This window comes from Pseudocercospora fijiensis (genome assembly GCF_000340215.1).
Source record: "Pseudocercospora fijiensis CIRAD86 unplaced genomic scaffold MYCFIscaffold_17, whole genome shotgun sequence".
In the NCBI taxonomy this organism is placed as follows: domain Eukaryota; kingdom Fungi; phylum Ascomycota; class Dothideomycetes; order Mycosphaerellales; family Mycosphaerellaceae; genus Pseudocercospora; species Pseudocercospora fijiensis.
The window spans coordinates 678,991-706,678 of record NW_006921548.1 but is presented as its reverse complement, the minus strand read 5'-3'; the positions used below and the strand labels follow the sequence as shown (position 1 = coordinate 706,678).

Here is a 27,688-nt window from a genome sequence, read left to right as displayed (position 1 = left end):
GGCCGATATAGCATTTAGAGTTCTAGAAGCCGACTCGGGATACTACGCGTTCTACTACGACCTAGGAGTATTATACTAGTAATACTAAGGTTCTAAGTACCCTAGTACTATATTTAGTACTTAGCTTTTATCTAAATTAGCTAGGGGTTCTAAGTAATTCGATTAAAATCTCTAGGTAAAGAAATAAAGGGTCTCGGAGACGATAGTATTATTTCTACGTTCTAAGTACGCAATCGGGTAGTGGGGTATAGTTCTACTACTAGATCTAGTACTAAGTGCCTATAGAAATAAGTCGGAAATTCTAGGATATTAGTCCTTACTATCTAGTAAGGTTAATAGATAGGGTAGGACCGGAGAGATTTATTTAAAGTATCTACGATATTAGAACGGCGGAATTAGTCGTATAGGGTTAAGGCTAAGTACTGAAAGTCTAATCTAGTATACTACTAGGGCACTTATACTATTTTCCTTAATAGAAATTTACTATCTAAGTACCCTAAACGATTCTAAAATTATTCCGGAAATATCTTTTACCGGATTGTCCGCCCGAGCGACCTAGACCGCTTACTAAGGGCGACAGGGTTAGGGATAAGTTTTAAAACCTTAATTTTAGTATACTATTAGAGCACTTATACTATTCTCCCTAATAGAAACTTACTATCTAAGTACCCTAACCGATTCCAAAATTATTCCGGAAACATCTTTTACCGGATTGTCCGCCCGAGCGACCTAGACCGCTTACTAAGGGCGATAGGGTTAGGGATAGATTTAGAAACTATAATCGAGTATACTATTAGAGCTATCCTATTATTTTACTTACTAGTAACCTACGATCTAGGCCTAGTAAGTCGATTTTAAAATTATTCCCGAAACATCTTTTACCGGATTGTCTACCCGAGCGACCTAGACCCTAGAGCCAAATATTCTAGTATTACAAATTACAATGTTCGCGTATATAGCGTAGGCGCGGCCGTACGTTACTTAAATCTTAAATAGGGACATCAAAATATTTGCATTAGAATATTTGAGGTTCTAGCTAGTATTAGCTAGTTTTCTCGACTATTCTAGGTCGTATTAGATTCTATTAGGTCGAATTTATATAAAAAGTATAAATAAGTATAAGGCTTACGTAGATATCGGGGGTATTACGGCCGATATAGTATTTAGAGTTCTAGAAGCCGACTCGGGGTACTACGCGTTCTACTACGACCTAGGAGTATTATACTAGTAATACTAAGGTTCTAAGTACCCTAGTACTATATTTAGTACTTAGCTTTTATCTAAATTAGCTAGGGGTTCTAAGTAATTCGATTAAAATCTCTAGGTAAAGAAATAAAGGGTCTTAGAGACGATAGTATTATTTCTACGTTCTAAGTACGCAATCGGGTAGTAGGGTATAGTTCTACTACTAGATCTAGTACTAAGTGCCTATAGAAATAAGTCGGAAATTCTAGGATATTAGTCCTTACTATCTAGTAAGGTTAATAGATAGGGTAGGACCGGAGAGATTTATTTAAAGTATCTACGATATTAGAACGGCGGAATTAGTCGTATAGGGTTAAGGCTAAGTACTAAAAGTTTAATCTAGTATACTACTAGGGCACTTATACTATTTTCCTTAATAGAAACTTACTATCTAAGTACCCTAAACGATTCTAAAATTATTCCGGAAAGTTAAGCAGCACTATAGCTTAAGAAAGCTGTTGAAGACAACCTTATTAGATCCTACCTGTTCAATCTTGTCCTATAGCGCTCGTGCCATGCCAAAATAGCATATTTCGTCTTACCTTAAACATCATCTCAACTTACACTGAACAAGACACGAGGCATGAAAACATTTGCGCTAACGAAACCACAGAGTAACGTACGGCAGTCCGAGTCTCAGACATAGCAACGAAGTGCATACTATTTCCTCACCAGGTCTGAGACCTGACCGTCCTCATGATGATGTTCTCGAGGGATAAGATGGTCGGGTGGATGGGCTCTCCCTAGCTGGCGATGCTCAAGACTCTCCGCCATGGAACTCCTTGGGTACTCTCCGCTACACACTCTTCAACGTTCCGATCCCTTCGCCCTCCTCATCCTACTGACAAGAGAAGCCCACAACGTAATCGGCCTTCGTATCAATCGGCTCCGGCTCACAGACCCAACTCGACATGTTCCCCTCCCGAGAGTGCCGGGCACTCGTCGTCAATGCATTGCGAAGCTGGACTTTGCTACCCTCCTCGGTCGCCGTCAGTTTTGCTTCGGTAGCAGTCGTACTAACCTGTTCAAGTTTCCGAACGACAGCCATGTTGCTAGCTTCCATTTCACGATCGAGTTGGACACCAAACGACGACGACTCATACTCACAGCTCAAGAAAAGCTAAGCTTTCGACGCAGGTCTATGCAAGATTTTTGTGAGATGACGAAAGCCTCTGTAATTGTGCAAGACGGGATACAGATTCGATTCGGTGATCAAGAACAGTACCACTTCAGTATGGCAATAGCACCTCTGGATGGTGGCTTTGATGAGCTTTTGACAGACTACGTGCATTCGGTAACCCAGGTAGCACAAACCGAGCGGCCCCAGCCACTGATGAAACGTGGATACGTCGATGCTGAGATCGATGAAGTCGATGCAGCTTCGAAGCGGTCTCGAGTGGCGTAATGCAAATCGGCATATCTGTCTAGTCCTCCATTTCTTCTGCGGCTTCAGCATCTGTAACAATTTGTTCGCTTTCCATACCACTAGTCTCGTCTTGCTCTCGTTTCCGTTTCCGTGACTTCTTCTTCTTCTCACCAAGGCGAGAAGGCGGCTCTGCAGGGCAGCGAGACTCGCCGGGCAGAGGTGTTCCCAGTGGCTGCTGGCCTTGAGACGGGCCAGGAGCTCTGGGCAGCACAGACTGGAATTCCCGACCTGAAAAGCTTGGTTGCACGGTCCTGCTCGGTGTGGTGCAGCAAGCTAGGATCCATTCGTATACATCCTCCAGCGAATTTCTTCTGTGCTGCTCAAAGCTGGCCAGCTTAGCGACGTCGGCATCAGCACTTGGCTTCTGCCATAAGATCGAAGGCGTCTGCAGACGGCTCCCAGGATCTGGGCCTCCTCGCACACGCTTCATCTTTCCAAACATTCGCCCGGCTTGAGCGTTAGTGAAAGTGTAGAAGCCCTTCGTGCCCGCGATGACCACCAGAGACTCTGCAGATGTGATGTACAGGGGGTACTGCTCATAAGATATGTATTTACTGGCGAACACAGATGTTGAAGCATGAGGTGGATTCATCAGGGCGCTACTCCTCAAGTACCGTCCTCGATGGCTATGCCGAAAGAAAGCCTGCCTGTCATCATTGCTGGGGACGAAATGTGTGAAGATGATGGTCGGGAAGTCACGCCTGGACGCGTGCATCAGCATTTGAAGCTCTGGTGTCGTTCAACTTGTCAACACTGACCCAGGCTCGTTAGGCGAACGGCCCGGCGGGCATACTTGCGTGCCTTGGATACCTCATGGTCAGGAACAGATTTGCGGTCGCTCTTGAAGCCTCGATCAGATACGGAGAACGAAAGCTGGGTGGCAAGATCGTCTTTCCAGAAGTACCTGTCGGAGATGGGAAGATCTCGTAGCAGGGGGTTCTTGCGTTCCTTGTGTTCGCGCTTCTTCTTTGTCGGTTTTGGGCTGGGCGCATTCGTCTCCATTGCGAGGCGCGACCTCATAAGATGAGTGATGATGGCGAAGCCGCAGTTGGAGACGCATCAAGTCATCAAGCCATCAAGCCATGGACATCATTCAAGCAGTTGCGAATCTCCAGCAACGCCCAAAGTGCAGTGAGTGGGGATTCTCGCTCTACTGCTAGCACGCGCGAGGTCGATGCTGTCAGCCAGCTCTTACAAGACGAAGACGCCCTCCGAGTCGCGAGGCTGATGATACCAGAGCTTCGCACTGAGCGTACGACACCTAGTGAGCACCTACATCGACAACGCCTTCTGAGTGCAACCCAGCAGATTCGCATCGCTCTTGCCTACGCCGAGAACGCATCCCAAGCAGCCTTCGACACAGCCTTGTACACTTAAGAGAAAGACATCTTTCTCGACGCAGAGATGTACCGCGCTCGAATCATCTTACATTAGAGTGGCCGTTTCGGCGAAGCTAGCGAAGAAGAGATCGGCAGGTAGTTGCAGAGCAGACCGGGGAAAGGCACACAGGACGCCACGCCCGGCGCGGGGCAGTAAGAGGTAGGTCTGTGGGCGGTGATGCTCTGCTCAGCGCTGACTACGTGAGTAGCTGCTCCGTGATGGCGCGGTGGTCGGGATGCGTTCGCGGCGAGGCACCTTCGGGCGTAGCAAGCAAAAAGGAAAATTGGAAGCGTGAATGTGGCTTGCCAAGACTGTGGTAGCGTGAAAGTCAAGCGGCGGCAGGACGGAGAGGCCTCCGTACTGTAGCCGACCTGGCATTCTTGGACATCATGAACAACTCGTGCAGACCCATCAAGGTCGAATTGCTGTCAGCAGATACCTTCACCAAGACAATGGCGCCGCCGACCTGTGCCGTGACCAGCGCGCATGTCTTGCATGTTTGTCGTTGAGAACACGTTGACTCGTATGGTTCTGTGACCGCACTCATCGCCCAAGCTGTTAAGGCCCAATACGACATGTACGGCATTGCGTGACGGGGCTCAGGAGTTTCGAGCGTCAAGGTCCTCAGCTAAATCAGCAGGAGCAAGCTCCCGGGACCTGAGTCTGCCCTCCTTTGCCCAATATCGCCTGGCGAGCTGTCACAACCAACCCTCACAAAGCACGAAGCAATGATGGGGAACACTCCCATGCCAGAAGGCAAGAATGGCGAGCGTTTCTGAAGCCAACCCAACACGATTTAGTCCAAAGAAACTGCAGAAGAAAGTGGTCAGCAGATTGAACCGCTGGAGGATGGAGAGGTGACTTCTCTGTGTTGATGCTATTGAGTTTCCAGGCGGAGTCTTAATGTCTCGCGTCGGCGGTCGCTGGGAGCGGAGAGGTGACTAGAAAGAGGATCATCGGGTGGAAGTGATTGGAGGCCAAGGGAGCAGGTAGTGACTTTCAACTTGCCGACAGCAATGCCTCGACGGCTTGGTTGCGGTTGGGCACACCACGCAGTCTCGGTGTGCTGAATCGGCCAGGAGCTGTGACTTCTCAGCATCGCGTTGTGCAGTTCGGATTGGGCAGGTTGTTACTTGCTCTTGAACAGTGCAGGAGTGCTGCTGATGGCCCACCGCCGATGGCGAGGTGTCGGCTGCGCAGAGGACTTGGTGGCTTGCCGGCTGCTGTCGAGACTGTGAATGCATCAGCTGCCTTGGCAATGTAGCGGTGTAAGGACCTGACCAACGTGTGCCGCACGCCGACGAGGAGGCGTCCACCGCATCGGTCGAGAAAGGCGCTGCTGACTTGTCGGGTGCCATCAATGCTAGGTGCTCGTCAGCCACGGTGAGGACTCCGCGGTGTAATGAGGGTGGGCTGACCGTGATGCAGCATATGGTCCTCGTCGCAATCTGGTCTCTCGTCGCGATTTGGCTTCGCTCGCCCCAAGTCCGCTGTTGACTCCCAATCTCGCTGTCGGCGCCAAGCTGTGAGGATCTCAGTACGATGCCGTCAAGGAGGAAGAGGAGAGACTTGCCTTGATCCGACTCTGGACTCCTGAAGCTCCATGATCTCCTGTCGATGCCATCATTCCACAGCCCGCCTCCTCAGTCGCCAAGTCCTACGCTGCCAGTGTTCTCGTCCATCCAGCTAGCTAGATAAGCTATGGAGCTCTGTCTGATTGTTACTGTTGCTCTGTGAAGTCAGTCGGTTAGTGGTGAAAGCTGTTTGGGGCTGGAGTCACGACTGGCATCACGACGAAGACAACGACGACGACGTTCTACTGCTGCAGCAGGCCCCGGGGCGTTCACGACGGTGACGATCTAGATCTCACATCATTAGCAAGGCTGACAAGGCATGAGCGAGGGATCTGGCGAAGATGGGAGGGTAAGTGGGTGGTGAATGTGCTAGTGCTGAGGAGGAAGAAGAGGGGAGAGGCATGGAAGAGCAAATCGACAAAGGCAGCAGTGGTTCGCGCAAGCAGCGTAGAAGTCAGCACGGGAGTCACGTCAGCTAAGCAAGTTTTTGGGCGCTGCTGCTCTCAGCATCGGTGGCGACGCGGTGTAAGAAGCAAGAGCGAGCTTGCCCTGGAAGCGACCGGCAAACTTCCCGACGTGAAGTCAACTGCGGCAGGAGGCATCGCCTCGCTAGCGGTTTACCTGACTTTCAAGTCCTACACTCGGCCCCTCGGTGTACTACGAGCAAGACGGTGTGCAGAATCCCGTGTTAAAAATTCGAGAATATGCAGCAAGCGAGATTGATTTCCCGTCGCTCATGAACTTGATCCATCCAGCCGATCGTCTTATCTTGCTGATTGTGAAAATCATATATTAGGAGCGGTCTTCGTAGTTACACGCCCATTGTGAGGCTGGAGAAATGGCACGTGCTTGTCCAGCGATCCGAAGAATCAAAAGTGATTTTCAGCTGATTATCAACGGTGGCCTTTCTGGAGTCTGAACTGGGTGAGTCCGATCCACTTTCACTAGATGTCCTCCGCTGCTAGAGCACAATAGCATTGTGAAGAAAGAAGCGGTTCTCTCCTCAAGCATTGTAATTGCATGCATATGAGTGGTTGCGCCGGGAATTGAGGCCGACATGGAACAGCAGCACTTCAAGGCATGTGAGTCTGTCGCGAGACTCCTGCCAGCAATCGAAATTCGTTCTGAGATCCAGTCGTTGAGGTTACTTGCCAGATCTGCGTCCTGTTATCGTCTGTCGATTCGCTCTCACCAAGATCAACTCACCGTCGATACTTGGTGTCGTCGAAAGGCCGGCCCAGCAATACCACTCAAACAATCACGATCGTGAAATATGTGCTGTTGCATGTTCAAGCCACCGGTACTGCCAGACGTGAGCACTCTCAATTGGGGATAGTAGATCGCATCTCCCGAGGCAGAGCATGAATGACTGGCTGCTCCATGGCGCTGCAGTCTGTGTGTCGGCGAATGAGTGATAATTGAGTGTCACGGTGAGAGATCGATGTTGGCCGCAGTGTTAAACCATCGCCAACCAGAGTGCGCTGTACATGCGCGGAAGCTTTGTACGCCAGACGATTTTGGGTCAACGATTTCCGAGTCTCCATATCTTGTGAGGTAAAGATTGAGACCAATACCTTTATATACGTCGTCATCAGTGCAGAACATGCTCGTGTCTGATGACCGACATTGCTAGACTGACCACTCTATAACTTGGGAAGGTAGGCCGCATATTGGATAAGATGCCTAAGTCGCTGAAGACTGCATTGCTGGAGGTCTCTAGGCAGCCGACAGTAGACCCAAACTCCCTTTGGCGCTCCGGACTCCGTTCCAGATCTGCAGGTATGCCACTCTTGTCGGCTTCACCCTGCCATCGTCTCTACTGCAAGAGTTCCGAATGTCCTCCATTCTTCGAGTCGAAGTCTCTATAGGTGAATCTCCATCTTCAGGTGATCTAGAAGGCAATCGAAGATGGATAGGCGGACTCGGATGTATTCTATCCGAAAGGCAATCTCGCGCGGTTGTCTTCTAAAGATGCGATCCATCAGACAGGTGGCGAACGGTCGCAGTGCAGGCATGTCGCAGCCCATTCGCTGGACTCACGGGAGTGGCGGAGGATCTCGGGTTTGCAGGAGATCTCGTCTCGCTGACTGGAGTGGTAGCGGTGGCCAAGACCTGGCTGCTGGCGCGACGAAGGGACTGCTTCTGATTATACTGTATCTGGCAGAGATCCGAGGAACACCAACGCAACGCAGCCAGGATGCGAAAATGCCGTTGGCGTTTCTTTTGGTGAACGGAGCGGGGAGTGAGGGTGTTTCAAGCTCTCGAGGCCAGAGATTGTCCTTTTTGTCCCTCCTACGTGTCCTCCACAGTCTGCACCATTCATTCCTTGTTATTTGTCGAAGTGGTTGAGATGACCGATCAATCCTCCAACTCACGCTTGTTGGACTTGCGCTCCTGCGTGCAGTCGCGAGCACGATGGCCTTCCTCGTTGCAATTCACACAACAAACCACAACCTTCCCAGCAGGCTCCTGCTTCTCTTGCTCGCAGTTCTTAGAAGCATGGCCCAACTCTTTGCAATTCCCACACTTCAAAACCAAACCATCCATAACCACACCAGCCTCAGCGAGACGAGTGCGGTTGTCCTCCTGGGAAGCTGGCCAACCTGCAGAAAATTTGGCGCGCTTTGGCTTGTCTGAGAACTGATAGGAGACGACATATTTCATGCCGGATTTGCCTTGCAGATTAATGATCGTATGGGTGTCGGCGATTGTCTGCTCCTTCGCGATGATGCCAGCTATGCCATGCTTCTCTGGTTCCGGCTGTCCACCCAACCCTTCGGCGCTCGAAAGATGTCGGATCGATCCTTGAATCGGAGAATGAGGACGATGGCCAGAAGGTTGTGATTACGAGTGGAAGAAGTTGACCGGCAAGAGGGAAAGGCGTGGTGAGCTCGAAAAGGAGGCGGCAACGCGTCATATCCAGTCGCGTCGCGTCATCCACAATAGCAGCTGCACCAAGATTTTGCATTGATATGTACAGCACAGCAAAGCCATGGAGAACGCATGCGCAAGCCCCGACTGGGTGTCGAGGGCGAAGTTGAAACGTCCAGCAGGCGCCGGCAGCTTTGATAGGGCTTGGAGTGATGGCCTGCTCAAAAAGCCGAGAATCGTGTACAGCTCTAAGAGACATCGCGATCCCTTCAATCTCTTCGCTGACGACGCGAAAGAGAACGAGACTGAAGTCGTAGAATCGGAAGGCGAAGATGCCAGCGCAGATAACGCCGACGCAGAGACCATCACCGTAGCCGCTACGATCCCGCCGAAAGCGCAGAAGCAGAGAAAGAAGCAAAAGCAAAAGAAGGAGAAAACCTCCACCTCCACGAGATGGTACCAAGTCGAGAAGATCGTTCGCCAAAGGCAGTCCAAAGGCAAGGCAAAATGAAAAGAGCGAAACTCAATACCTAGTCAAATAGGCTGGAAAGCAAGCCAATGGCAGACCTTGGCCATGTTCATGGGACGAGGAATCGCACATCAGCTCGGATGTTCTCGGTGATTGGCAAGTCGAGATCCAGCGCCGAAAGAGCAAGCTAGATGAGTGCGAGAGCGGGAAACCTGTCAAGTCTAGTGCTCAGGTCATTGGCGAGTGTTAGTATGATCCTGCCAAGGTGTCAATGCGGTCGACTGGTAGGCGCGAAGTGATGGTCAACTGGGAGAATGTAAGATTCGGAGACTTGGTAGCTTGGGATGGGATTGAATGAGTGCTGAGGATTCGGTCTCTTGGCAGGATGATATGAATGATGAGGACATGGATGTCTCTGCTGGTTGGAACTTTCTGGTTTCGTGCAACGATGTTGCTTTTTCTTGTGACATGATACCCCGAATAATCGATCGATCTGCCGACTTAGTCTCAGAGTGCGAGTCCATCATCCTTGCGTTTAGGAGAATTAAGATGAGCAAGGCGAGTTGGACTTCGGTGCCCAAGCGTGAGGACATCTTGCCTTCGATCAAGTACTGATGTGAGTTGATAGGACATAGCCACCGGATATGAAAGTTTTGAACGAGGCTAGCACGGAACAATGGGCATTTACCATGTCAAATGTATTGGCGATGGCATAGTGCACGGAATTCGTCTTTTGGAGTATTTCTAGGGCATGCTTCCGAGTTCGTGGAGCCCACAGATATTGAATCTTGTCGGCGACGTCTGCTTAGCTGACGTGTAGGTCAGCATTGATTGGGCGCCCGATGTGACCGCGCGGCCACTGGTACTGAGTATCAACTCCAGATGCCTTTCACGCCGACCTGAGGACTTCGTGGTGATCAGCAGCTCTCTATTTGAAGATGCCTGGGATATAAGCAGATGACCAGAACTCCTGTCTCTCAGCATACGGCTGGAGCAGTCTCGCGTATTGCATAATGGCCAGACAGTCGCCTTGCCGATATACCGTCCCATTGTTGCCGTGTGGAAGGTCAAGCGCAGTTGCGCTTCTATCGTCGAAAGCCCCCGCAACAGCTACTTGTTCGCTGTTCAGAACGTTCTGCAGGCTGGTGTGATGACCTCCAGAATGCGTCATGTAGCCCATAAGCCTTGGTCTATCGAATTGAATATTGTTGCGAGGAGTCTGAAAAGGAGAATTGTAGCTCAGACCGGAAGAGCATTGCTCGATAACACCAATGATATGTTGACTTTTGCGTTGCAGTTCAGCCTCCTTGGCCACCTCCATCACCTTCCATTCAGCCTTGGTCTTGGTTCTCAACTGGGCCTGAAAGGTCAATGTTCAGATTCCGCATACGTAAAACATACGTGGTATCGTGATGATGTCGAGACAAAATGGGAGCTGTCGTCGATGACGCCTCATTTGGTGCGCAGCACGCAACACCAAACCGTAGCCACAATAGAATGCCCCAGCGGAAACACGAAGACCAGACATCCGGACCATTCGATGGCCAGGATCGACTTGTTGAGACCACCGCAGTCTGTCGAGTAGGCAGGTAAATGCAGGTCCGCGAGATCAAAGAAGAACTTCCCCAGGGATCAATGCAGCGTCGGCGCGACTCTATTGCGAGCAAGAGAGTCGAAGCATCGCAAAGATCTGGGCTGATCTCGATAACCCGATGAACAGCACCATAGTTGGTGCTTCCAATGTCAAGTTCACGAGCAGAGTTCGATACCGGCCCGAACGTGAACCCATGCTGCTCACCATTGTTGGCTGTTGCGCATCATTGTCAACTTGATTGACTAATGCGTTGTGTAACAGGCGGACAGTAAGGATGGAGCTCATCTCAATTCTTCAAGTCGTGGTCTTGAATTTTCAAATGGCTTTCTGTGAAGCATTTTCTACCCCAAAGCTGTACACCGGCGAAGGAATGTTCGATGAAGATCCAGCCTGGAAGAAGGAGCCTCTAAGAAGAGTGATACCAAAGCTCTGAATACCGAAGCTCTGACAAAGTACCAGCGTCGAAAGCCCCAAACGGCAGCACACTGTTGATGTCCGGGCTTCAATGCGGTATGCGACCACCGAGACTCGCTGGCGCATATCAGTGCACCGGACACTCCGCCGTCGCTTGGATGCTATTCAGCAACGCTCCCAGTCCACCTACGCATGAGCAGGTATCTCCCGGCGATGCTTTCGACATGCCTGCAACCCAGCCCAGAACCCACGTCTCGAAGCTTCCAAGTGAGATTCGTTGTGAGGACTCACATTCGAGATGGTTATACGTAACCAAGTTCGAAATGGCGGAAAGGAAAGCAGGGAGGCATGTGGATACTGGATAGCACCAAATTCAAGTTTCTACCCTTCTTGCCAAGGTGGCGTAATGTTGTGGTTAGCGAATGATACGCCGCTGTGACCAAGATTCGTACTTCGCACTCTGCCTCTGCTGTCAGGTAAGTTGGCCTCCTAGATGGATTTTGGATTGCATGCGATACACTAGTCCGCGCTACAAGTAATGTAGGTGCACCAAGGCTGCAGCTGTCAGCGTGGGCGGAGATGGAGCATATTGTGCATAGTCGTTCTCAAATCTCCGGTGAACACCCAAGCTTTTGCGGACACTGCCCCTCTGACCTTCCCGTCCGGCTGCAGGCACACATGGACCGGACATATCATAGTCATCTCAGCATGGAGAAAGTCAGTCAAGGCAGAAGCATTGCATCAAATGGGACGCAAGATATCCCGTCCTGTAATATGGAGTCTGGACCACCCCTCCTCGGAGCAACGCATCGAGGTCAGGATCCGGGAGTGGCACTCTTAGAATACCTTCCGTCAAATCTCCGGAACCAATACGCGGTCGCCAGTGAAGCCAGCCTCGTCGTCGTCATAATGAGCAATCGTGGAGACGATAGTGTCCGAGAATCAACAGTAACGACAAGAACGACCTCAATCGTTCTGCGCAAAGCGGAGTGCCACTGCTGATGTATGAGAATTGAGCGTGTCCGCTCGCTGCTTTACGATTTCATATGTCTATGCCTATGTCTCCGCTTGCTTGCTTGCTTCCTTGCGCAATCCAGGCCGAGACCTTGAGGTTGCGAACTTTCATCGATGCTAGAACATAGCTCAGGATTCAAGAGGAAGAAGTAACAGCCATCATTTGGGATCGCTCTTTAGCTTGCTCGGCTCTCGCCAACTAGAATTTCTAGACTTGCTTGCCTTTTGGGAGACTGTTTGAAGCAAACTCAGTATCCTTATTGCGGGCGAAAGCTTGTGTGTGATTATTGCCTCGAGAAGTTCCATGGTGAGAGCGGTCTTGACTGCGCCATTGAAGGCAAGTCTATAATGCCATCGTGGGTTCTAGTGCCATTGGGGAATATCCAAGCAGTAGGCGTCCGCAGCAATGTATGGCGAGAAGTATCAGAATCACCTTGGTATTTTGGAGCGTACCCCAATAGACAATGATTTTGATCCCGACCGCAGACATCGTAATCCCGGTCGGTAAGTCAATAAGAGTCCCACCGGTATAACCGTTTCAGTAAAATCTTTCGGTATAGCCTTTCTGCAGTCTCCTTGGAACTGAGAAATTCTCATAGCATCCATCCTGACGACCAGACTTTGGATTTGGGCAGAAAACCTCTAAGACAACATCTCAGTGTGACTTCAGACAGTCTGCTCCCGGGCTACTTCGTTAAGGTCTCTAAGAAGCCTTGTTGCTGCACACACTTCATAAAGGGATTTCTGCAGATGAGTATTCACAGTGGAAAGGACTGCTGTAGCAATGTGCGGCTAAGCGAGGAGTCGCCAGAAGATGAGCATTATGCGTACCGGGGGTGCTCGTCCGCGGCGTCTTAGGATCATGCGTCGTGGTATTCGTCCTCCCTTAGGGTTCATGCGGTCTTCTGGATTTACCTGTTACAGAGTCCTGAGCTTGAGCTTGATTTCTTATGATGCCCGACATGTAGTGCTTTTCCGACCGGCATTCAAAGGGACTATAGTCTCGCTCACATGAACAATTTGTCGTCTTTCTTACGCCGTTACATTGCCATATGTATTCCTACTCGCAGCTTTTCCAATCGTACGCGACGATTGCGAAGAATCGAAAGTGGCATCGTCGAGGTCGATGTAAGAAGGTTCGCAAAATTAGCATCATCGAGGGAAAGTACTCAGAAGCCTTTCATCCCTGCTCGAATCAGTTCCGAAGGTCCCTGTGAAGCTTTTGCGAAGATCAGCTTCACGACTCCAGAATCCTGCAGCTAAAGCCTCATATGGAAGAGCTTGTCACTTACCATTGATCTGAAGAATATCAAGGCCGCAGTCCTAGTGGTCGCTGACGTCGACGTACGGAGGTTTGCAGCAATTTCGTTCCACATCCGGAACTGGGCATGCTGGTTTCGTGTTGTCCGGCTTCTGTATTGGGATTTCATGTGCCATGGTCAGTCGCTGGAAAGAGCAAGAGGACTCCGCTTTGGTTGGATTTGTTGAGTGCAAGCCGAAGTCGTACAGTCGCGATAAGACCGAGCGTAGCAGAAATTGCTGTTGCTGCTGCCTGAACATTATGGCTTAGATTCGCCATGGTGGTATGAAGTGGCGATGCTACGATGTGACACAGTATTGGCTCAAAGAGATAAGAGACGCTGCCCGTCATGTCCACTTCGAAGAGATCGTGTGGACGCAGATATGAGGCATGTAGTAGCCGCAAGCCTGCCTGCTATACGATTAGCAACAAGGTGTTGATTGGATACAGCTCACCGCTACGTACAACGACCACGTACCGACTTCTCGCTCGATGGCATTTCATCTTGCTGAATGATGGCTGGCAGAATAGAACGTGGTTTAAGCCGAGTGGCGAGTCGCAGCACATTTGTATTTCTGCTTTCCGTGCACGTCCGCGTGGGGTGGATCGGAGGCCATTGCGTGTCTGGCTTCGGCTACTACCCTTTGGAATGCCTTTTGTGTCATGATCCTTCGTCGAGATCGTCAACTGCGCATGTGCGCTTCCGCATTGTGTTGGGATGGATCCGTATTTCGACGATTCGGCGAGACGCACAAGTGAGGCCTGGCCTAAGCGTTTCTGCTGCTGATTGCGCCGCTGATGTGCTGAGGAAGTCGCCAGGCACCAGCAGCTGTGCCAACGGCGGTGCAGCACACAACATAGTAGAATAGACATGTGCAGATTATAATCGCACTGAGGACAAAGATAGTCACGGCGAAGGGTTGGGAATGCCACTGGAGATGGAAGCTGAGGCAGCTTCCGCTAGTGTAAAGCACTCGAACATGATGCATTGCACATACCGGATCGTGAGCATCGAATGGCATAATTCCGGCTCTAGGTTGATTACTCAGATTATGGACAGATACTTGCGGCCTGTTTCTCGGCATCAGCCTTCTCAGCTTTATCCTGAGCCATCGCCATTACGGCAACCGGGCCAACATCTTACCATTTGCATCTTTCTTTGACCACGAGAGCTTGACGAGGTCGATGTGAGCTTGTAAACATGGGCAGCTGTTATAGCAGCGCCCGAGCTACTGGTGCTGCTCGGGGTGCCATCCATCTTCACGCGCTGCTCCCTAAGCCTATGCCATCATGCTAATGTGACAGCGGCAAAACTGGAGACCGGCCAAGACTCGTCGTTGCTCTCGCATGTGTCCGAAGTTCAGGTAGCTGTCACCCGGCAGCGCGGCTTCTCCTTTTGTATCTGATCCTACTACAAATTGCCACTTTGATGGAAGCCCATACACGGCTCAACGTCGCACTGGAGCACCTGTCCAACGGTACATTGATGACACTTTAGGCCGATTCACGGGAGCACTGAGTCGCGAGACCGGGCTTTTCGGAGCTTGCTGCGACGGGGAATGGTGCTCCTGCCTTCGTCAGCCTGATCTTGCAAAAGAACCGTATTACATGGATTGTTCCAATGGCTGGAGAGATGAGGTAAAGTAGTTCGCGAATTATTTTTGCGTGATCCACTTGTCCAGCTACTTGATCTCGCTCTGCTGCGTCGAGATCGATACCCGCAGTTGCTTACAGACGTGACGCGATTCTTTCCGTACCCCCAGTTCAGCAGACATCCTTGCCGCGACGTGGACAATCATCCGTCCGGGAAATCTCCGAGCCAGTCGACATTCGCATGTATCTCGTAAGGTCTGGCATGTAGTAGCCTTGCGTGACCTGGTCTCGAATGTACGGACTTGAGTAGACTTGAGTCTGAGATGGTTCGCCTCAGTCGAAAGATCCCTGTCGACCAGACTCCTCAGCCAGAACGAATTCGAGCTGTCAGAGCTTAAGGATGCTTCTGGTTGGCGACGTGGGCCATCCTCGTATCACCCAACTCGTGAATGTGAATGGTTGGACGGGCGGAACAGTCGGAGATGTAGATATGTTTTTGGTCAGGCGAATTGTGGGAAGCGTTCTTGTTGACAGTAGGCGACAGGGTGAACCACATCTCGTCACGTGCTTCAATGCAAGAACACCGGAGGTATGAGCACGTTGGCAGGTGACAGGGTGCTTCGTACATCTGACCGTGAAGGATGTACATTGCTGTCGTCGCTGGAGCAGCAGGTCAGAAGCCGTCATTGACCGGTAAAGGAGTTGCTGTGAGGTCGCGGACTCTCAAGCCATGTACATCTCGCTGCAGCCATCCTCGTCCGCCAACAAGGCGAGTACTTGATAAGTCCTTGCTTGGCTGTCTTCGTAACATGCATATGCCTTTCCCTAGCTCTTCTGCAGCACTTGATGCGCTTCAGGTCCGGAATGTCCTTCTGCTGCCTCAGTCCATGGTGTCAAAGAAGCCTTCTTCGCCAACTGCCTACATTGATGTGCTCTTGCTTTTCCTTGCATCCGCATCCCTCTTGCCAAATGAGCGAAGCGCCGGTGTCGATCTACTCCAGTCATCGAGGTATCTGCAGATTGTCGACGCAGCCATGCCGTGCCGCGGCTTCAGCCCAGTCTTTGTAAATGATCGTGGGCGGAATGGGAGTCGTAGGCGGAATGGGAGTCGTGGGCGGGTTACAGTATGGAATGGAAGTCGGCAGTGTTTGGCCAAAATTGGGCTCGCTGACACGCAGGCCCCAAAATTTGGAGCCTGCTTGACAGCCACGTGATTCTGCTAACACTGCGGCCCCAAAAGTTGGGGCTCTTGGGGCCAATGGATTTCCAACTTCCGCTCAACTTTGTGCTCGCACCTACTTTTTGCCTACAACTCTCTCGACATTCTGTGCTCCTCCGAGGCTGTTGTATGAGCTCGTGCATTGAAGCTGCTAGGTCTCGAATCGGGCTTGAATGCGTCAACACACAGAATCTTCTAGACCCATTCATGTTGAGCAGGTCAGTAATACTACCTAATCACCGTACCCGTCAGCATGCCCGATCGGTCGCCCATTCACAGCTCCTTGGCCGGAATCGAAAATTCTTTACGTCTGGGCTAGCGTTGAGCCTTACTTCCAAGCGCATGATCGCAAGCAGGAATCTCGAACCCAATAGCCTCATAGGCTCTACTATCGCAGCCTGATACTTCCATAGTGTACATCTACATCATATCCATGGAGGAGATGAAGCTGCATCTGCGCAGGAATGATCTCTCGAGGGTGCGAAGACAGGAGCTTCTAGGCGCCAAGGAGCCGGCATGGAAAGGAAAAGGGCATGTATGGGCTCATAAGGCTACGTATAGCCGCAGTGAGGACGACTGCATGCTTAAGTTGAGCAAGCACCATGCGCAGCTTCTCAATAGGCGTTGGCTCCCGCAAGTCACAATGTCTTTTAGAAAGGCTTTGTTTGTCCTCTGCTGAAGAACGAGGCCGAGAAGGATGTCATTGCCGAGGCGACCAGTGTAGCAGGCAAGCTTGACTGGCGCGACAAGATTGACAAGATACCAAATGCAAATGCCAGTGCTGCACTGCTGGCAGGAAGCTTCGATCGCGAGTTTTTCACATTATCCACTACATATCCTGCAGCCCCCACGTTTCTCGACTTCAATGCTAGTGGAAAGGCCACGCTCTTACTACAGATCAAGTATACTACTCGACTCCTCGGCACCTAAAAGTAAGCATAGCACACGGACGCCCAGCTCACGGGAACGCGGGAGATGGGTGGCTCACTTCACCCATCACAGCACATTTTCCGCGTTGTATACCAGGCAGAATTGTACCAAGTGGACGTACTTTCCCGGCCCATTGTGTCTTCACGGCAACACTGAGTACAGAGTTTGCCGGACGCCGATTGACCGTTAACGCGATCAAGAAAGATGATGAACTCTTGGGCATCGCTTTTACACATCTGAATCCTCGGGATCGGATAAAGGAAGCGCAGACATTGCCTGAGCATTGATGATCCAAGAATTCCAACACCGGGCTTCGTCTTTGGAAGGTGACAGCTAGATGAGGCCGAGAGGAGTCTTTCACTTCATCGTTAGCAACATCTCCGCTTTGGTAACATCGACAAGCTGGGCCAAAGCACGCCCGGAGAATTTCGTTGTGGAATGATACCACTACCAGGACGTTGCCTGGCTTGTGTTACAGTCATCCAAAAACACAGTCCCTCGGGCAGAAAGAAACAAGAAACAAAATATCTTGGACGCAAATCGCCTGTTATAGTAAATGAGATCTCTTTGCTTGATTACACAAGCTTTCGACATCGAACTCATTGCCTATCGCACTCAGACAGCTCGACTCACAAAAAGTGAGGTTGTTTAGCAGCGGCCTAATGGGTTCAATCACGCTTATCCGGACACACACTGAGCCGCTTGTGCCGTCTCACGTCCGACATGAAGCAAAATCAATGGCAGCTCAACTTTCCACACATTCAAAGTTCGACGTCTCCGACACACTTCAGCTCATTGCTTTGCTTCTTAGTGGAAAGAAGCATTATTGGTGCCGAGAAACGCTGCAAAAATCATGAACCTTGCTGTTACGTCGGATGTAGCTTAGATGTCCACTTTGAGGAACAAACGGCGAAAGCCGCCCAAGTCGGATCGCTAGCACCTTATCGACTATTCTTGAAGCTCCCTCCAGATCCGTTATCACGATGCAAACGAATATTGGCACGCTATGCTGAGCTTGGTACTTGCCAAAGACCAATGTCATCTGTGCTTAAGAGTTGACACTCTCGGGAAAGGGCCAGTAGCCGTACTGGTGCCCTGTTGGAATTCTCACGACTGAAAAAAAAATACTCTCGATATAGCTGAGAGTCGAACACAATGGGCAACGACAATTTCTTGCTGCAACGACCGCTCGAGGTCCTGTCTTCTTCCTCAAATCTTCTTGGTTGTCCTTGGTTGTTGTTCAACGCCACAATCGTTGTCGGTGCTCGTGCTTCTTGTCCCTCCACATCTTGGGTTGCAGCGAGTACTATAAGACCTCCGCCACTTTTCTTTCGACAAGACAAGGCATTGAATGATCGGGATGCCACCGACGATGGTGACTGAAAGCTCAGCGTTCGCTGATTACACGCCTGCGAAGTGGAGTTGAAGCATTAAATCTTTCATGGTGCAGCAAGAAGCGTCGATGCGTAGTACGACGGCATCTCATAATGCAGTACAGCTGAGATGGATTCATTACTGGGCCTGAGAAGGTGGTTGTCGCGAGAAAGAGCCTACATATAGGTGTCAGCGACATCTCAAAATCTGACGTCACTGACAACAGATGGCCTTGGGGCCTGGGCTCGAAGATTTGCCTGTCGACTCCGAGACGGATTGCACCTTGATCTGAGTTGGAAGACGATGTTGATCTGGCGACGGTCTTCGCGATGAGGCAGCCGGGTTTATGATCCCAAGCACTGCAGATGACACAAGCACCATCTGGAGCTGTCGAAAGAGAGGCGGAAGTAAGGGCATGACCACTGGTGTGTCAGATTGCACATGCCGTGGCACAGTGGGATTGAAGGATCCGACCACAAATGCAAGCTTTTCACTGCAGCCATGGCCGCCATCTGCGAAGGGAGCCACAGCCGGGCCGAGTCAACATCCCTACAGGCCGTGTCGGATAGGCCGGACTTGCAGCAGTTCCTGCCTATAAACTGAAGTCAAATGGTTGTGTATGCCTAAATATCGCTTCGCTCTGCTTCTCACGTCTAGATTGGGCTTTTCGTGGCATCATTTGCCCTCGATATCTTTTGAAGCGACCTCGAAAATAAGCGGGAATATGATGGCGGCGCAGCGTCATCCTTACCTCCATTTCTCAATTTTATCTTCCTCGCAGACCTTTCAGAGCAGCCATTTTCGAGTGCCGATCCCTCTCGCAGTACCGGCGTTAAGGAGCTGTATTGAATGTGTCCTTCCAAAATGCCTTAAGCGAACTTCTCGATAGGTGCTCCTTTGCGTGTTTCTTGGGAGTTATTGGGAGGGGCAGACAATGCGACAGCTGTGAGTACTCTCCTCGTCTAAGGTCTCGGCAAAAACGGTAGCACTAAGGTGCGGAACCATGAGCTGCCGCTGATCTCAGCGCTTTTGCTGCTTCTTGCCGATTGTTTGAATGGAGATTGTCGCTACGAATACCGACAATTCCTTTCTATAAGTTGACTCATTGGCGTTGTCAGCAATGTAGTACTCGGACGAAGCTTAGGTAGATTAGATGGCTATGATACCGCATTGCTATACTCCATAGATAACATGACATGTGCTGCAGATACGATTACTGAGATATGCTACCGGACTCTTCTCCACTTGATGGCCGTGTCCGATAACCAGCTCAATCTTCATAAGTTTGGTTCGAGGTTTTGCAGCAAGAATATGAGGAGTCCGTTCACGGTGCATAAGACTGGCGGTATGAGCTCTCAATGACCACACAGGCTAAGAATTCCCATGTGTGCACGCAGCCTTGCTCAATCCAGTCCTCGTTGTGAGATTCGCCACATCCGGCGCTCGAGTGAGCAGCTGCTGGCTGTCTACGTCTTCGAGCACTAGAAAGTCGGGTGAAATTTTGACTTTGCAGACTGTGTTCGGCAAGCGGAAGCTCAGAGTGATCCGTGATAAGTGAGTCGGTACAATTGGATTGAAGAGAAGTCTGGACAAGCGCCGAGTCTGGGCATCGCAGCAAAAAGGGTTGATTTTGTTGTATAAGCGTTACTCAGCACTCGTAAAGTCGAAGCTGTGTTAGCGAAGTAGGACGAATGATATGCTGCAGAACGATAAATTTCGTCTATCAGAGCGGCTGCCACGCATATTTTTGACTGAAATACCTGATCAAAACAAGACTTTAGGCTTGTATGGAGCGTAAGATCTCCCGATTCGCGATTACCTGCTCACGGACCATCGAAAGGGTGCTACCAGCGCATGAAATGCTGCAAATGAAGTCAAGGCTGCGTCGAGTGGTGGTTCTGTTGGTGGAATGTCTTGCTAGGTGGTCCTGTTGGCTGCGTTCACAATCGGCGACTTCAAGTCCGAATCAACCAGGGTAGAGGGGCGATCAGCGATCGCCATGTCAATTCAAGTGCCTCTTTGGAGCGCATCATTTACCTCGCTAAGCTTCCGCTTCGAGGAATCCAATGAAATGGACTGTATTACTGGTGTTGAATGAGATCAAATGTAAATGTCGATCGGGTAGAAGGTCGTGGTCAATTTAAAGAAAGTCGTAGGAACGAATTGATCTTTAGCACTTTTGAGTTCGCTGTGTCTTGATCTGCCTCTTCATCAACGAAGTTTCGCTTTCATAGGTGAAGATTTCGCGTCATGTGCATTCTTGCAACAAGAAGTTAACTCCACTCGCATTCAGTCCTCCAGTAAAGCTCATTTTGACTTCATTACTAGGCTATTGAGGATGATAATGGTCTTATCTGGATGGAGTAGTGACTCCCGCCTAGTATCAATCGCTCCCAGTTGTAGAACAACAATGCAAGTCATGAATGGTAGAAAGACTTCCACGAGTGGCCAAAGGAAGCTAGGCGCTGACAAGGGGGCTCTCGAGTGCGGAGCCGTGATGTTAGGAAGCACCCATCGCTGACAAGAAGGCTCTTATGATGGGCGCCCATTTGTCAGTGTCCTCACCAGTATCCGCAATTCTCATATCAGAGACACTTACCACGCCATTCTTGCAGGTCAGTTGGCGAATTTTGTCAGCCTCCGCTCTGAATCCAGGCCTGCGCGGATGGACGTGACATCAGATATTGGCTGTGCATATGCTGAGTTCAGGTCCGATTTCTCATATCTGGCAAATCCCGCTGTTCGTGGTATTGGTGAGGTCGCTCGTCAATAGATTCGAATTGAATCCGTGAGAGTATGTCGAGCGCAAAGCGAAAATTGTTGTGACATTCGCAGCAAGGCCAACGAAGCAATTTCAGATCCGTCTAGATGAGCAGCAGCTAGCAAGATCAATTCCGAGTGGTGAGGAGCATACTTCATCCAGTATGAAAGACTTTCAATTTCTAGTACGTATTACTCAGCAGACCTAGCCAAAATCATCTCAAAGCCCTTCTCTTAATTCTCTGACCACGCAGATCTCTTCTGCTAGTCGGCCGCCCCCTTTTCATGATGGAAGTCGAGTCTCTTGAAGCTAGTGCGTAGGTATATGGTATAGTGTTGGCGGCCTTGAGACCTTCGAAAATCGGGTGCAATAATGACGTCCACTGTGGCTGATGAGAAGTCGCGAGTGAACATTGTTCGAATGAAGTAGACCGTCGCTGTGCGGATGTTGGACGAAATGGCTGCTGATACTGGACGGCCTTGTGGCGAAAGTCCAGAAAGCGAGGGCGCGCAAGTCGGAGTGCACAGCGTCGAATACTGTTCTTCGTGCTTTGTGGAAGCCTGAAGGTTTGAGACCGCTAAGCGTCCAGACCATACCTATCCGGCTCGAGGATTTGTCGGCCTGGATGCTGTCTGTGAACAACTATATCACTGATGCAAAGTCTCCTGCTGCCCGTTACCGCCAAGTATGAGTATCAATTCCACCTTATGGGCAAGGACATGCTGATCAGTCGTGCTTCAACTGGTGCATAATGAGAACGAATTAAGAGCTCCCTATGGCAACGATTGTCGTCCAGGAGCAGTCCAGTCGACCAACCCTCATCTGCGCAAGGCTATTTCAGATGCATTGCTCCAGAGACCACTATGGAACTAGCTGAATATGACCATTGTTCGGATCGCTTGGGAGACTTGGCCATATGAGTCGAATGGTAGCCGTTCAAGTGGATCTCGGAATGGTCCTCATAGCGTCGAATTGACGACCGTGACCTCAATTCACCCAGAAAATAGAACGCATCGGGAGCGGTATCTATATTGAAAGGCGGCCGGAGCTGTTGAGTGTTGATGTTTGCAGCTCGAGCGGTCTAAGTTGCCACCACAGCGAACATGTCGTTGCGTGTTGCCACTATTCTAGCCGCCGCCAACAGTTTCCAGGGAGGCAATACTCACTTAAAGGAATGAAATGGCTTTCCGGACATATTGTGGGATCATACGGAAAGACGTCTTGTGGCATACCACACTTTGAGCACACAATGAGTAGGTCCCAGTTGTCCCTCTCTGAGCTCGCAAGGGTACCGGAAGAAGTCGCCGAAGTAGGCTGAATAGACCAAGTGGCAGCACTGTCCTCGGCGGAGCCAGATGCAGTGTCATATGCATAGCCAGTGTGTTGAACCTTTGTCGCGCGATCACGGGCTGTACGCACTGGTCGAAACATGTCTCTGCGTCTTGTTCAGTCGTCTCGGTGAGCCTGGTAGGCGTGGCTAGGTGATGGGCGGCCATGGAAAGTGCAACGTAACCTTGGGTGAAGGTGCGTTGCACATGTCTGCGAACTCATGTTCGCCTGATGCGGACTGTAGTGTTGTGTCACTTGTGTGAGTGCAGCCTGCACGTGCAAGAAATCGGGATCTCGGAGAATTTAACGTCGGAGGCTCGGGGCTCGGAGCTCCAGGATGGTCTTGGCACTGGTATCCATCATTCCTTGCACAATTTCTTGCCATAGCTTGCCTGGACGGACATGTAACCGCACTGCGGATAAAGAGTATCGTGGTTATTCCACAATACCGCACGATGCACGACCGCGCCGTCATGCCTCTGCAGGTGCCGCATGATGCTAATGCGGCCATCCGCAAGATACAGCACCATGGTTACACATCACACATGCCCAAAGCACTCCTCCTTCCCTTGGACACGTCCATTCCATGAAGACGGCACTCTTACACAAGCTCAGACCATCAGAAAGTGGCGTACAGGATGGCGTCCACTGGCCATCAGGAACCAAGCTCCCCAGCCAACTTGGAGCCAGGAGGTAGTCCAACTCCCGCTCCGCCACCACCGACGCACACCATTCTTCTGCCCGTCGAAAAAGCCGAATATTGGCAGTCACCATCACCATTCGGAGCCAACAGCTGGGACGAAGTCGAAATCCATACCGCTGTCGAACCCCAACATCTCCATGACCTACCAAGCCCAAACGAACACCAATGGCAGCGCCTGACCGACACCCGCTCTGACCGTCGCTTCACCATCTCCGCCCATGAGCCAGACTCTGTCGTACGTTGTGATCGCAAGATCACACTCGTGAGGCACAATGCGAACAGACTTTCGCTTCGCGTAGATGTTGGCGTTATCTTAGCCACGAGGAGCGAGGGACAGCAAGATTGGTACGAGACGAAACACCACGTACAGGAATGGAGTACGGAAGTTGCCATCCCGCTGCCGCCGCAAGATCAGGAGGGACAAACGGCTGCCAAAGCTGACAAGAAGAAAGGGAGGAAGACCGGAAAGGTTGCGAAACACAGCAAGGAGAAGCAGAAGGGAGAGACGCGAGCACCTCCGCGAGCCCGCACCTCTGTCAACCGGGCATGCCCATTCTTGGAAGACAGCGACACGCTATAGAATTCGCCGCTTCGGGTTCAACAGCTTCACACCACGATACTGCAGCAGGAGATGATAGAGCGCTTGTCACCGAAGCAAGTACCGGCTGACGCTCTTACTTTAAGATTCAATTAATACATCTGCTCCTCTCAGACCAGGAGTGCCCGTGGTACTTGAAATTGCCTACGTCTCGAACAGGTGCTGCCCAAGCCACCTGAGAGGCTTTCCATTTCCCATACTCTCGGCAATTACTAGCATCATTGTTTTCCTTTTCCCCATTCATGACTAGAGCTTGACTGGAATCCGTGGTCTTCATTATATTCATCGATGGAAACGATGTATCGACTTCGATGTTGAGAATGATGGTGACGATGACCGCCATCATTGTGATCCATTAAGATAGCCATCTACCATCATGGCTGATATGAAGCTGCAGGTAGAACAAAGGGACTATGGCCAGACCTATATACGCCTTCCCATCCGGAGTCTCATCGAGAACTCACGACAGCACCACACCATCGCCTCCCTCCATGCCATCATCATTTCATGTTGACCTGGCTGTGGCCCTTCTCTTCCACCACTACTACCGCTCCAGTCATGTCCCCCCGAGTCTACAACCACGAAGCCATCGGCGAATACTTCCGTAGCGGCGGCAACTCTAAGCTCATCGATACTCTAACTAAGCTGAACAAGATCTACGCCATTGCTTTCATCGATGACCCACCCGAAGATGGAACTCGCGAAGTTCAGATCAAGCTTCTTACGAATCTCCTATCTTCCTTGATGGGGCCGAAGTACAACAACACTGTCAACGTAGACTATAGCGAATTCCGAACCAAGAAGGATTTCATCGCGGCTGCTGCGAATGAGTATCTGGAGGGCAAGAGCAAGGGAAAGAAGAAGATTGTGCGGTTCGAGCCTCAGGAAGTGGCAGACACTAGAAGCCAGGAAGAGGAGGAAGTGCAGGAACAAGAACAAGAGCAGGAGTATACCTCTTCGGCCGACGAAGACGCCGAGATGGCCGACGCCAACATCGACGACAATGATGGAAGCAGCAGCATGATTTCTGAGGGTGAGTTTAACGAGTTTGTGGCCTCAATCCGCGAAGACTTGTACAACCGCGAGAACGCCGTCGTGCAGCGAGAGCTGGACTTGTAGGCAGCCGAGGCCGAGCAGCGGAAGAGTGCGGCAGCTTTGAAGAAAGACTTGGAGAAGTGCGCAGCTAAGCTGAACGAGGTGAAGGCTGCAGAGCGCAAGCAGGAGCAGAGCGCCGCCGAGCTACAGATTAAGCTGGATAGTATGCAGAGACGGGAGACGCAAGTATTAGTGCGAGAAGAACAGATCATGAAGCAGACAACGGATTTGTTCACGCAGCAGTACGATGTGTCCAAGCGTGAGGAGGAGGTTGCCAAGCGAGAAGAGGATGTGACGAAGCGTGAAGATGGTGTCTTAAAGCGAGAAAACAATGTAGGAAAGCAAGAGAAGGAAGTCGAACGCAAGTAGAAGTCTTCCGGCATTGAAGAGGTGAAGATAGCCTATAAGAAGCTGAAGGAGAAAGAGGCTGCGCTAGAAGGGCGAGAAGACTTTCTAGCCAAGCGCGAGGATGAGTTGGAGGCTCGCGAGGACATTGCTTCAGGCTGCACTCTACAGATCTACGACTTCCTGCTTCCTGTCCACGTTCAAGCTCGCCTTAAAGCTGTTCGGGATTTCGGGACGGAGGAGAAGGAGAAGTCGATGAAGCGTGAAGTTCAAGACCTTGCGACGGCTCATCGTGAGGAGATGCTCAAGATTCTTCGTAGCGCTGAAGATAAGCTGGACAAGGGCTTCCTAATCGCGGCACACAAGCAGACCTCGGCCTTGTTGAAGGTCATAGTGGGTGTCTTAGGTCAAGTCGACCCTGATCCAGCTAGTAAGAAGTGATTGAGCATAGGATATAAGGAGCGTAGGCAGACAACGAGCGCAGTAGCAACCATAGAGTAGCATGGAATGACTTTTACGAGATCAAATCTATCGGATCCCTTTATACTGTGCACCAAACCTGTCCTTCCTAGTCCCAATGACATTCGTCAAGCCTACGAGAGAACGGATACCAGTCTCGTTCAAGGCATGAGTCTTGTCTGAGCCTAAAAATACATACGTACGTCGCATCGATCATGTCGTCGAGCTTACTAAATCCTCGCACGCCTAGTGTGTACTCTAGTAACTCGGAGAATAATAAAAGCTCGGTAATGTTAAAGAACTCGCAATAACTAGCACGATAAGCTAGCTCGCTACAATTCAAAACGGAAACGAAATATAGGTGCTAGGAAATCTCTATTAGCAAACACTAGCTTTAGCGTAAGTAATTAAGATCTCGCTAGTACACAATTGCTTCTCCCCTCCGTAGAGCTCCTAGATCCCTTAACAATCTTTTAGCAATCTGTACGCTTAGTAATTAGACTTGCTATAGCAATATAGGCATTAGTAAGACGAGTACGACTAACGTCTTTTAGCTAAAATTTAGTCTTAGACGAATTTAATGCGCTCCGGCTTGCCTAAGAATCGATCTAGGACGACGAAACTTATCTATTATAAGAGACGAAAGGCGAAGAAGTTAGCGTCGTCTATAGGAACTAGAGTAAGTATCGCGGAGAGCCGAGGAAGAGTATAAAACTTAGAGTTAAAGGTATAGCCGCATCCCTTAACGGAGCTTCGTAGTGCTTTTCGTCGTAGAACGAGAAATAGTACGCTCTAATAGAGTAAGGTACTATCTAGTATTCTCTTAGGCCGAGACTTCGAGGATCTACGAAGGAGTAAATAATAGATATAAATAATAGCTTTATAGGGTACTAGAGAAGCAGTTATCTATTAAAGATTCCGAGGACTACTATTAGGGCCAAAGAGGCTATACGTAATTAGTATATAATTAGGCCGAGTAAAGCTAGGGTCTTAGTGCCTTAGGTAGGGCTTGGCGCTTAGCGTTAGGCTAACTAGCCTACCTTCCTCCTTCTCCTCCTAGTTCTCTATCGAATACTATACTAATTTACTACTACCCTATCTACCTACTAACGTACCCTTCTTATATAGTATTCGATCTACCCTTTAAGGGTAGCAGCTAGATAGTCCTTATTTTAAGCTTTTAGCGGTATAGCTACGAACAAGACTAATCTAACTATATTGCGCCCGAAGAACGGGACCTATACGTACTATTCTATCGAAACAACCGTACTAATTATTAAACAAGGCCTTCTATACGGCCTATTGTACTAAGTTAAGCATACTAGGCCGATATCTACTAATTCCGCTATATCCGTATCTTAGGGGCTAATAATACATTATTAGTGTCGCCCCTTATAATAGCCGGTTTATTACGAAACAACAACCGTACTGCCGCTAGTAGCGCTAGCAACGACAACGCTAGTAGCACAGTGCCTACTAAAGTGCCTACTAAAGCACCTACTAAAGTGCTATCTACTAAAGAACCTACTACTAGGCCTGCCGAAGAACCTATAGTTCTAGGTAACGACCTAGAGTTGCCTATTAACGACATACTTAACAATATTATTAATCGACGATATAGCTAGCTAGCCTTTAGCCCCTAGCTAGTAGCGAGACTTTAAGAAGCTACTTGAAACAGGCTTACTGCCCTACGTTAAGAACAATAGCTAAAGGATAATCTCCTCGAGATTCGCCGCCTATAGGAAGCCCTAATAACTAACACTAAGCCGACAATAGGGCCTTCCTTACTATTAGTCCTAATTCAAAAGAAGGATGCTAAGCTTAAGGACTATACCGTATTTAATAGCTCTAGCCGAAAGCAGTACAACGACTACATTCGTAACTATAAGCTTAACTAGCGCAACGCACTAAGAGCGCTACTAGACGACTATTCCTTAGTCGTATACGCTATACAGTACATTAATAGCGACCTAAAGCGTATATAGGATAACCATT

At 50.1% G+C, this 27,688-nt stretch overlaps 15 protein-coding genes across 15 annotated transcripts; 8 read left to right on the top strand and 7 right to left on the bottom strand.

Annotated features, from left to right (window-relative positions):
• Window positions 1-1,795: 1,795 nt before the first annotated feature.
• MYCFIDRAFT_180416 (uncharacterized protein) lies at window positions 1,796-3,673 on the bottom strand (the record flags this gene model as incomplete). Its single annotated transcript, XM_007934217.1, has 7 exons — window positions 1,796-1,810; window positions 1,857-1,880; window positions 1,918-2,048; window positions 2,092-2,354; window positions 2,379-2,686; window positions 2,709-3,400; window positions 3,430-3,673. 7 exons carry the CDS (start codon window positions 3,671-3,673, stop codon window positions 1,796-1,798), a joined length of 1,677 nt encoding a protein of 558 aa, XP_007932408.1.
• Window positions 3,674-3,694: 21 nt separating this feature from the next.
• MYCFIDRAFT_180415 (uncharacterized protein) lies at window positions 3,695-4,048 on the top strand (the record flags this gene model as incomplete). Its single annotated transcript, XM_007934216.1, has 1 exon — window positions 3,695-4,048. The coding sequence occupies one exon, from the start codon at window positions 3,695-3,697 to the stop codon at window positions 4,046-4,048; it is 354 nt and encodes a 117-aa protein (XP_007932407.1).
• Window positions 4,049-4,101: 53 nt separating this feature from the next.
• On the bottom strand, window positions 4,102-5,678 carry MYCFIDRAFT_180414 (uncharacterized protein; the record flags this gene model as incomplete). Its single annotated transcript, XM_007934215.1, has 9 exons — window positions 4,102-4,430; window positions 4,460-4,679; window positions 4,709-4,761; window positions 4,794-4,958; window positions 4,994-5,054; window positions 5,078-5,142; window positions 5,185-5,327; window positions 5,354-5,619; window positions 5,643-5,678. The coding sequence occupies 9 exons, from the start codon at window positions 5,676-5,678 to the stop codon at window positions 4,102-4,104; spliced, it is 1,338 nt and encodes a 445-aa protein (XP_007932406.1).
• Window positions 5,679-5,752: 74 nt separating this feature from the next.
• On the top strand, window positions 5,753-7,242 carry MYCFIDRAFT_180413 (uncharacterized protein; the record flags this gene model as incomplete). Its single annotated transcript, XM_007934214.1, has 14 exons — window positions 5,753-5,762; window positions 5,791-5,902; window positions 5,934-5,982; window positions 6,006-6,095; window positions 6,133-6,296; window positions 6,340-6,403; window positions 6,455-6,476; window positions 6,512-6,549; window positions 6,601-6,619; window positions 6,657-6,891; window positions 6,920-6,937; window positions 6,965-7,020; window positions 7,049-7,055; window positions 7,080-7,242. 14 exons carry the CDS (start codon window positions 5,753-5,755, stop codon window positions 7,240-7,242), a joined length of 1,047 nt encoding a protein of 348 aa, XP_007932405.1.
• A 26-nt stretch (window positions 7,243-7,268) lies between these two features.
• On the bottom strand, window positions 7,269-8,593 carry MYCFIDRAFT_180412 (uncharacterized protein; the record flags this gene model as incomplete). Its single annotated transcript, XM_007934213.1, has 7 exons — window positions 7,269-7,385; window positions 7,414-7,516; window positions 7,548-7,558; window positions 7,613-7,767; window positions 7,805-8,045; window positions 8,077-8,407; window positions 8,451-8,593. The coding sequence occupies 7 exons, from the start codon at window positions 8,591-8,593 to the stop codon at window positions 7,269-7,271; spliced, it is 1,101 nt and encodes a 366-aa protein (XP_007932404.1).
• A 24-nt stretch (window positions 8,594-8,617) lies between these two features.
• On the top strand, window positions 8,618-9,215 carry MYCFIDRAFT_191565 (uncharacterized protein; the record flags this gene model as incomplete). The annotated part of the gene is made up of 2 exons (XM_007934212.1): window positions 8,618-8,971; window positions 9,039-9,215. The coding sequence occupies 2 exons, from the start codon at window positions 8,618-8,620 to the stop codon at window positions 9,213-9,215; spliced, it is 531 nt and encodes a 176-aa protein (XP_007932403.1).
• On the bottom strand, window positions 9,199-10,364 carry MYCFIDRAFT_180410 (uncharacterized protein; the record flags this gene model as incomplete). Its single annotated transcript, XM_007934211.1, has 9 exons — window positions 9,199-9,222; window positions 9,248-9,419; window positions 9,467-9,576; window positions 9,605-9,628; window positions 9,654-9,752; window positions 9,780-9,830; window positions 9,859-9,871; window positions 9,928-10,325; window positions 10,356-10,364. 9 exons carry the CDS (start codon window positions 10,362-10,364, stop codon window positions 9,199-9,201), a joined length of 900 nt encoding a protein of 299 aa, XP_007932402.1.
• A 29-nt stretch (window positions 10,365-10,393) lies between these two features.
• MYCFIDRAFT_180409 (uncharacterized protein) lies at window positions 10,394-13,285 on the top strand (the record flags this gene model as incomplete). Its single annotated transcript, XM_007934210.1, has 24 exons — window positions 10,394-10,541; window positions 10,574-10,787; window positions 10,821-10,913; window positions 10,943-11,046; window positions 11,086-11,103; window positions 11,143-11,240; window positions 11,272-11,323; window positions 11,352-11,371; window positions 11,393-11,408; window positions 11,455-11,892; window positions 11,933-11,962; window positions 11,984-12,033; window positions 12,071-12,084; window positions 12,116-12,136; window positions 12,168-12,222; window positions 12,285-12,377; window positions 12,406-12,491; window positions 12,530-12,660; window positions 12,726-12,750; window positions 12,785-12,814; window positions 12,846-12,954; window positions 12,989-13,095; window positions 13,148-13,185; window positions 13,218-13,285. 24 exons carry the CDS (start codon window positions 10,394-10,396, stop codon window positions 13,283-13,285), a joined length of 2,058 nt encoding a protein of 685 aa, XP_007932401.1.
• A 25-nt stretch (window positions 13,286-13,310) lies between these two features.
• Window positions 13,311-16,242, bottom strand: MYCFIDRAFT_180408 (uncharacterized protein; the record flags this gene model as incomplete). Its single annotated transcript, XM_007934209.1, is given in 21 exon segments — window positions 13,311-13,433; window positions 13,453-13,701; window positions 13,762-14,116; window positions 14,140-14,178; window positions 14,199-14,260; window positions 14,286-14,317; window positions 14,346-14,426; window positions 14,455-14,567; window positions 14,602-14,627; window positions 14,663-14,689; window positions 14,713-14,746; window positions 14,796-14,869; window positions 14,896-14,982; window positions 15,024-15,286; window positions 15,319-15,447; window positions 15,480-15,540; window positions 15,572-15,680; window positions 15,724-15,759; window positions 15,804-16,078; window positions 16,107-16,156; window positions 16,203-16,242. 21 exon segments carry the CDS (start codon window positions 16,240-16,242, stop codon window positions 13,311-13,313), a joined length of 2,265 nt encoding a protein of 754 aa, XP_007932400.1.
• Window positions 16,243-16,272: 30 nt separating this feature from the next.
• MYCFIDRAFT_180407 (uncharacterized protein) lies at window positions 16,273-17,029 on the top strand (the record flags this gene model as incomplete). Its single annotated transcript, XM_007934208.1, has 5 exons — window positions 16,273-16,321; window positions 16,352-16,419; window positions 16,482-16,665; window positions 16,694-16,722; window positions 16,754-17,029. 5 exons carry the CDS (start codon window positions 16,273-16,275, stop codon window positions 17,027-17,029), a joined length of 606 nt encoding a protein of 201 aa, XP_007932399.1.
• Window positions 17,030-17,057: 28 nt separating this feature from the next.
• Window positions 17,058-19,079, bottom strand: MYCFIDRAFT_180406 (uncharacterized protein; the record flags this gene model as incomplete). The annotated part of the gene is made up of 14 exons (XM_007934207.1): window positions 17,058-17,495; window positions 17,522-17,627; window positions 17,663-17,688; window positions 17,720-17,778; window positions 17,814-17,871; window positions 17,924-17,962; window positions 18,012-18,050; window positions 18,090-18,168; window positions 18,197-18,247; window positions 18,280-18,309; window positions 18,354-18,408; window positions 18,437-18,825; window positions 18,857-18,995; window positions 19,055-19,079. 14 exons carry the CDS (start codon window positions 19,077-19,079, stop codon window positions 17,058-17,060), a joined length of 1,533 nt encoding a protein of 510 aa, XP_007932398.1.
• A 48-nt stretch (window positions 19,080-19,127) lies between these two features.
• On the top strand, window positions 19,128-21,331 carry MYCFIDRAFT_180405 (uncharacterized protein; the record flags this gene model as incomplete). The annotated part of the gene is made up of 20 exons (XM_007934206.1): window positions 19,128-19,143; window positions 19,185-19,245; window positions 19,278-19,292; window positions 19,319-19,348; window positions 19,390-19,466; window positions 19,501-19,516; window positions 19,552-19,748; window positions 19,780-19,957; window positions 19,988-20,026; window positions 20,056-20,074; window positions 20,109-20,197; window positions 20,244-20,292; window positions 20,325-20,490; window positions 20,529-20,537; window positions 20,578-20,637; window positions 20,674-20,897; window positions 20,929-21,074; window positions 21,113-21,168; window positions 21,197-21,265; window positions 21,291-21,331. The coding sequence occupies 20 exons, from the start codon at window positions 19,128-19,130 to the stop codon at window positions 21,329-21,331; spliced, it is 1,557 nt and encodes a 518-aa protein (XP_007932397.1).
• Window positions 21,332-21,368: 37 nt separating this feature from the next.
• On the bottom strand, window positions 21,369-22,897 carry MYCFIDRAFT_180404 (uncharacterized protein; the record flags this gene model as incomplete). Its single annotated transcript, XM_007934205.1, has 12 exons — window positions 21,369-21,382; window positions 21,411-21,515; window positions 21,542-21,792; window positions 21,816-21,868; window positions 21,907-21,996; window positions 22,027-22,212; window positions 22,258-22,325; window positions 22,358-22,553; window positions 22,580-22,710; window positions 22,749-22,763; window positions 22,802-22,842; window positions 22,866-22,897. The coding sequence occupies 12 exons, from the start codon at window positions 22,895-22,897 to the stop codon at window positions 21,369-21,371; spliced, it is 1,182 nt and encodes a 393-aa protein (XP_007932396.1).
• Window positions 22,898-22,919: 22 nt separating this feature from the next.
• MYCFIDRAFT_212721 (uncharacterized protein) lies at window positions 22,920-23,906 on the top strand. Its single transcript, XM_007934204.1, has one exon. The coding sequence runs from the start codon at window positions 23,132-23,134 to the stop codon at window positions 23,774-23,776; it is 645 nt and encodes a 214-aa protein (XP_007932395.1). The 5' UTR covers window positions 22,920-23,131; the 3' UTR covers window positions 23,777-23,906.
• A 446-nt stretch (window positions 23,907-24,352) lies between these two features.
• MYCFIDRAFT_84738 (uncharacterized protein) lies at window positions 24,353-25,865 on the top strand (the record flags this gene model as incomplete). Its single annotated transcript, XM_007934203.1, has 4 exons — window positions 24,353-24,827; window positions 24,918-25,222; window positions 25,286-25,664; window positions 25,807-25,865. The coding sequence occupies 4 exons, from the start codon at window positions 24,353-24,355 to the stop codon at window positions 25,863-25,865; spliced, it is 1,218 nt and encodes a 405-aa protein (XP_007932394.1).
• Between the last annotated feature and the right edge of the window lie 1,823 nt (window positions 25,866-27,688).

Coding starts and splice junctions, on each gene's coding strand:
- MYCFIDRAFT_212721 (XM_007934204.1), top strand. CDS start 23,132: ATGGCGTCCACTGGCCATCAGGAACCAAGCTCCCCAGCCAACTTGGAG.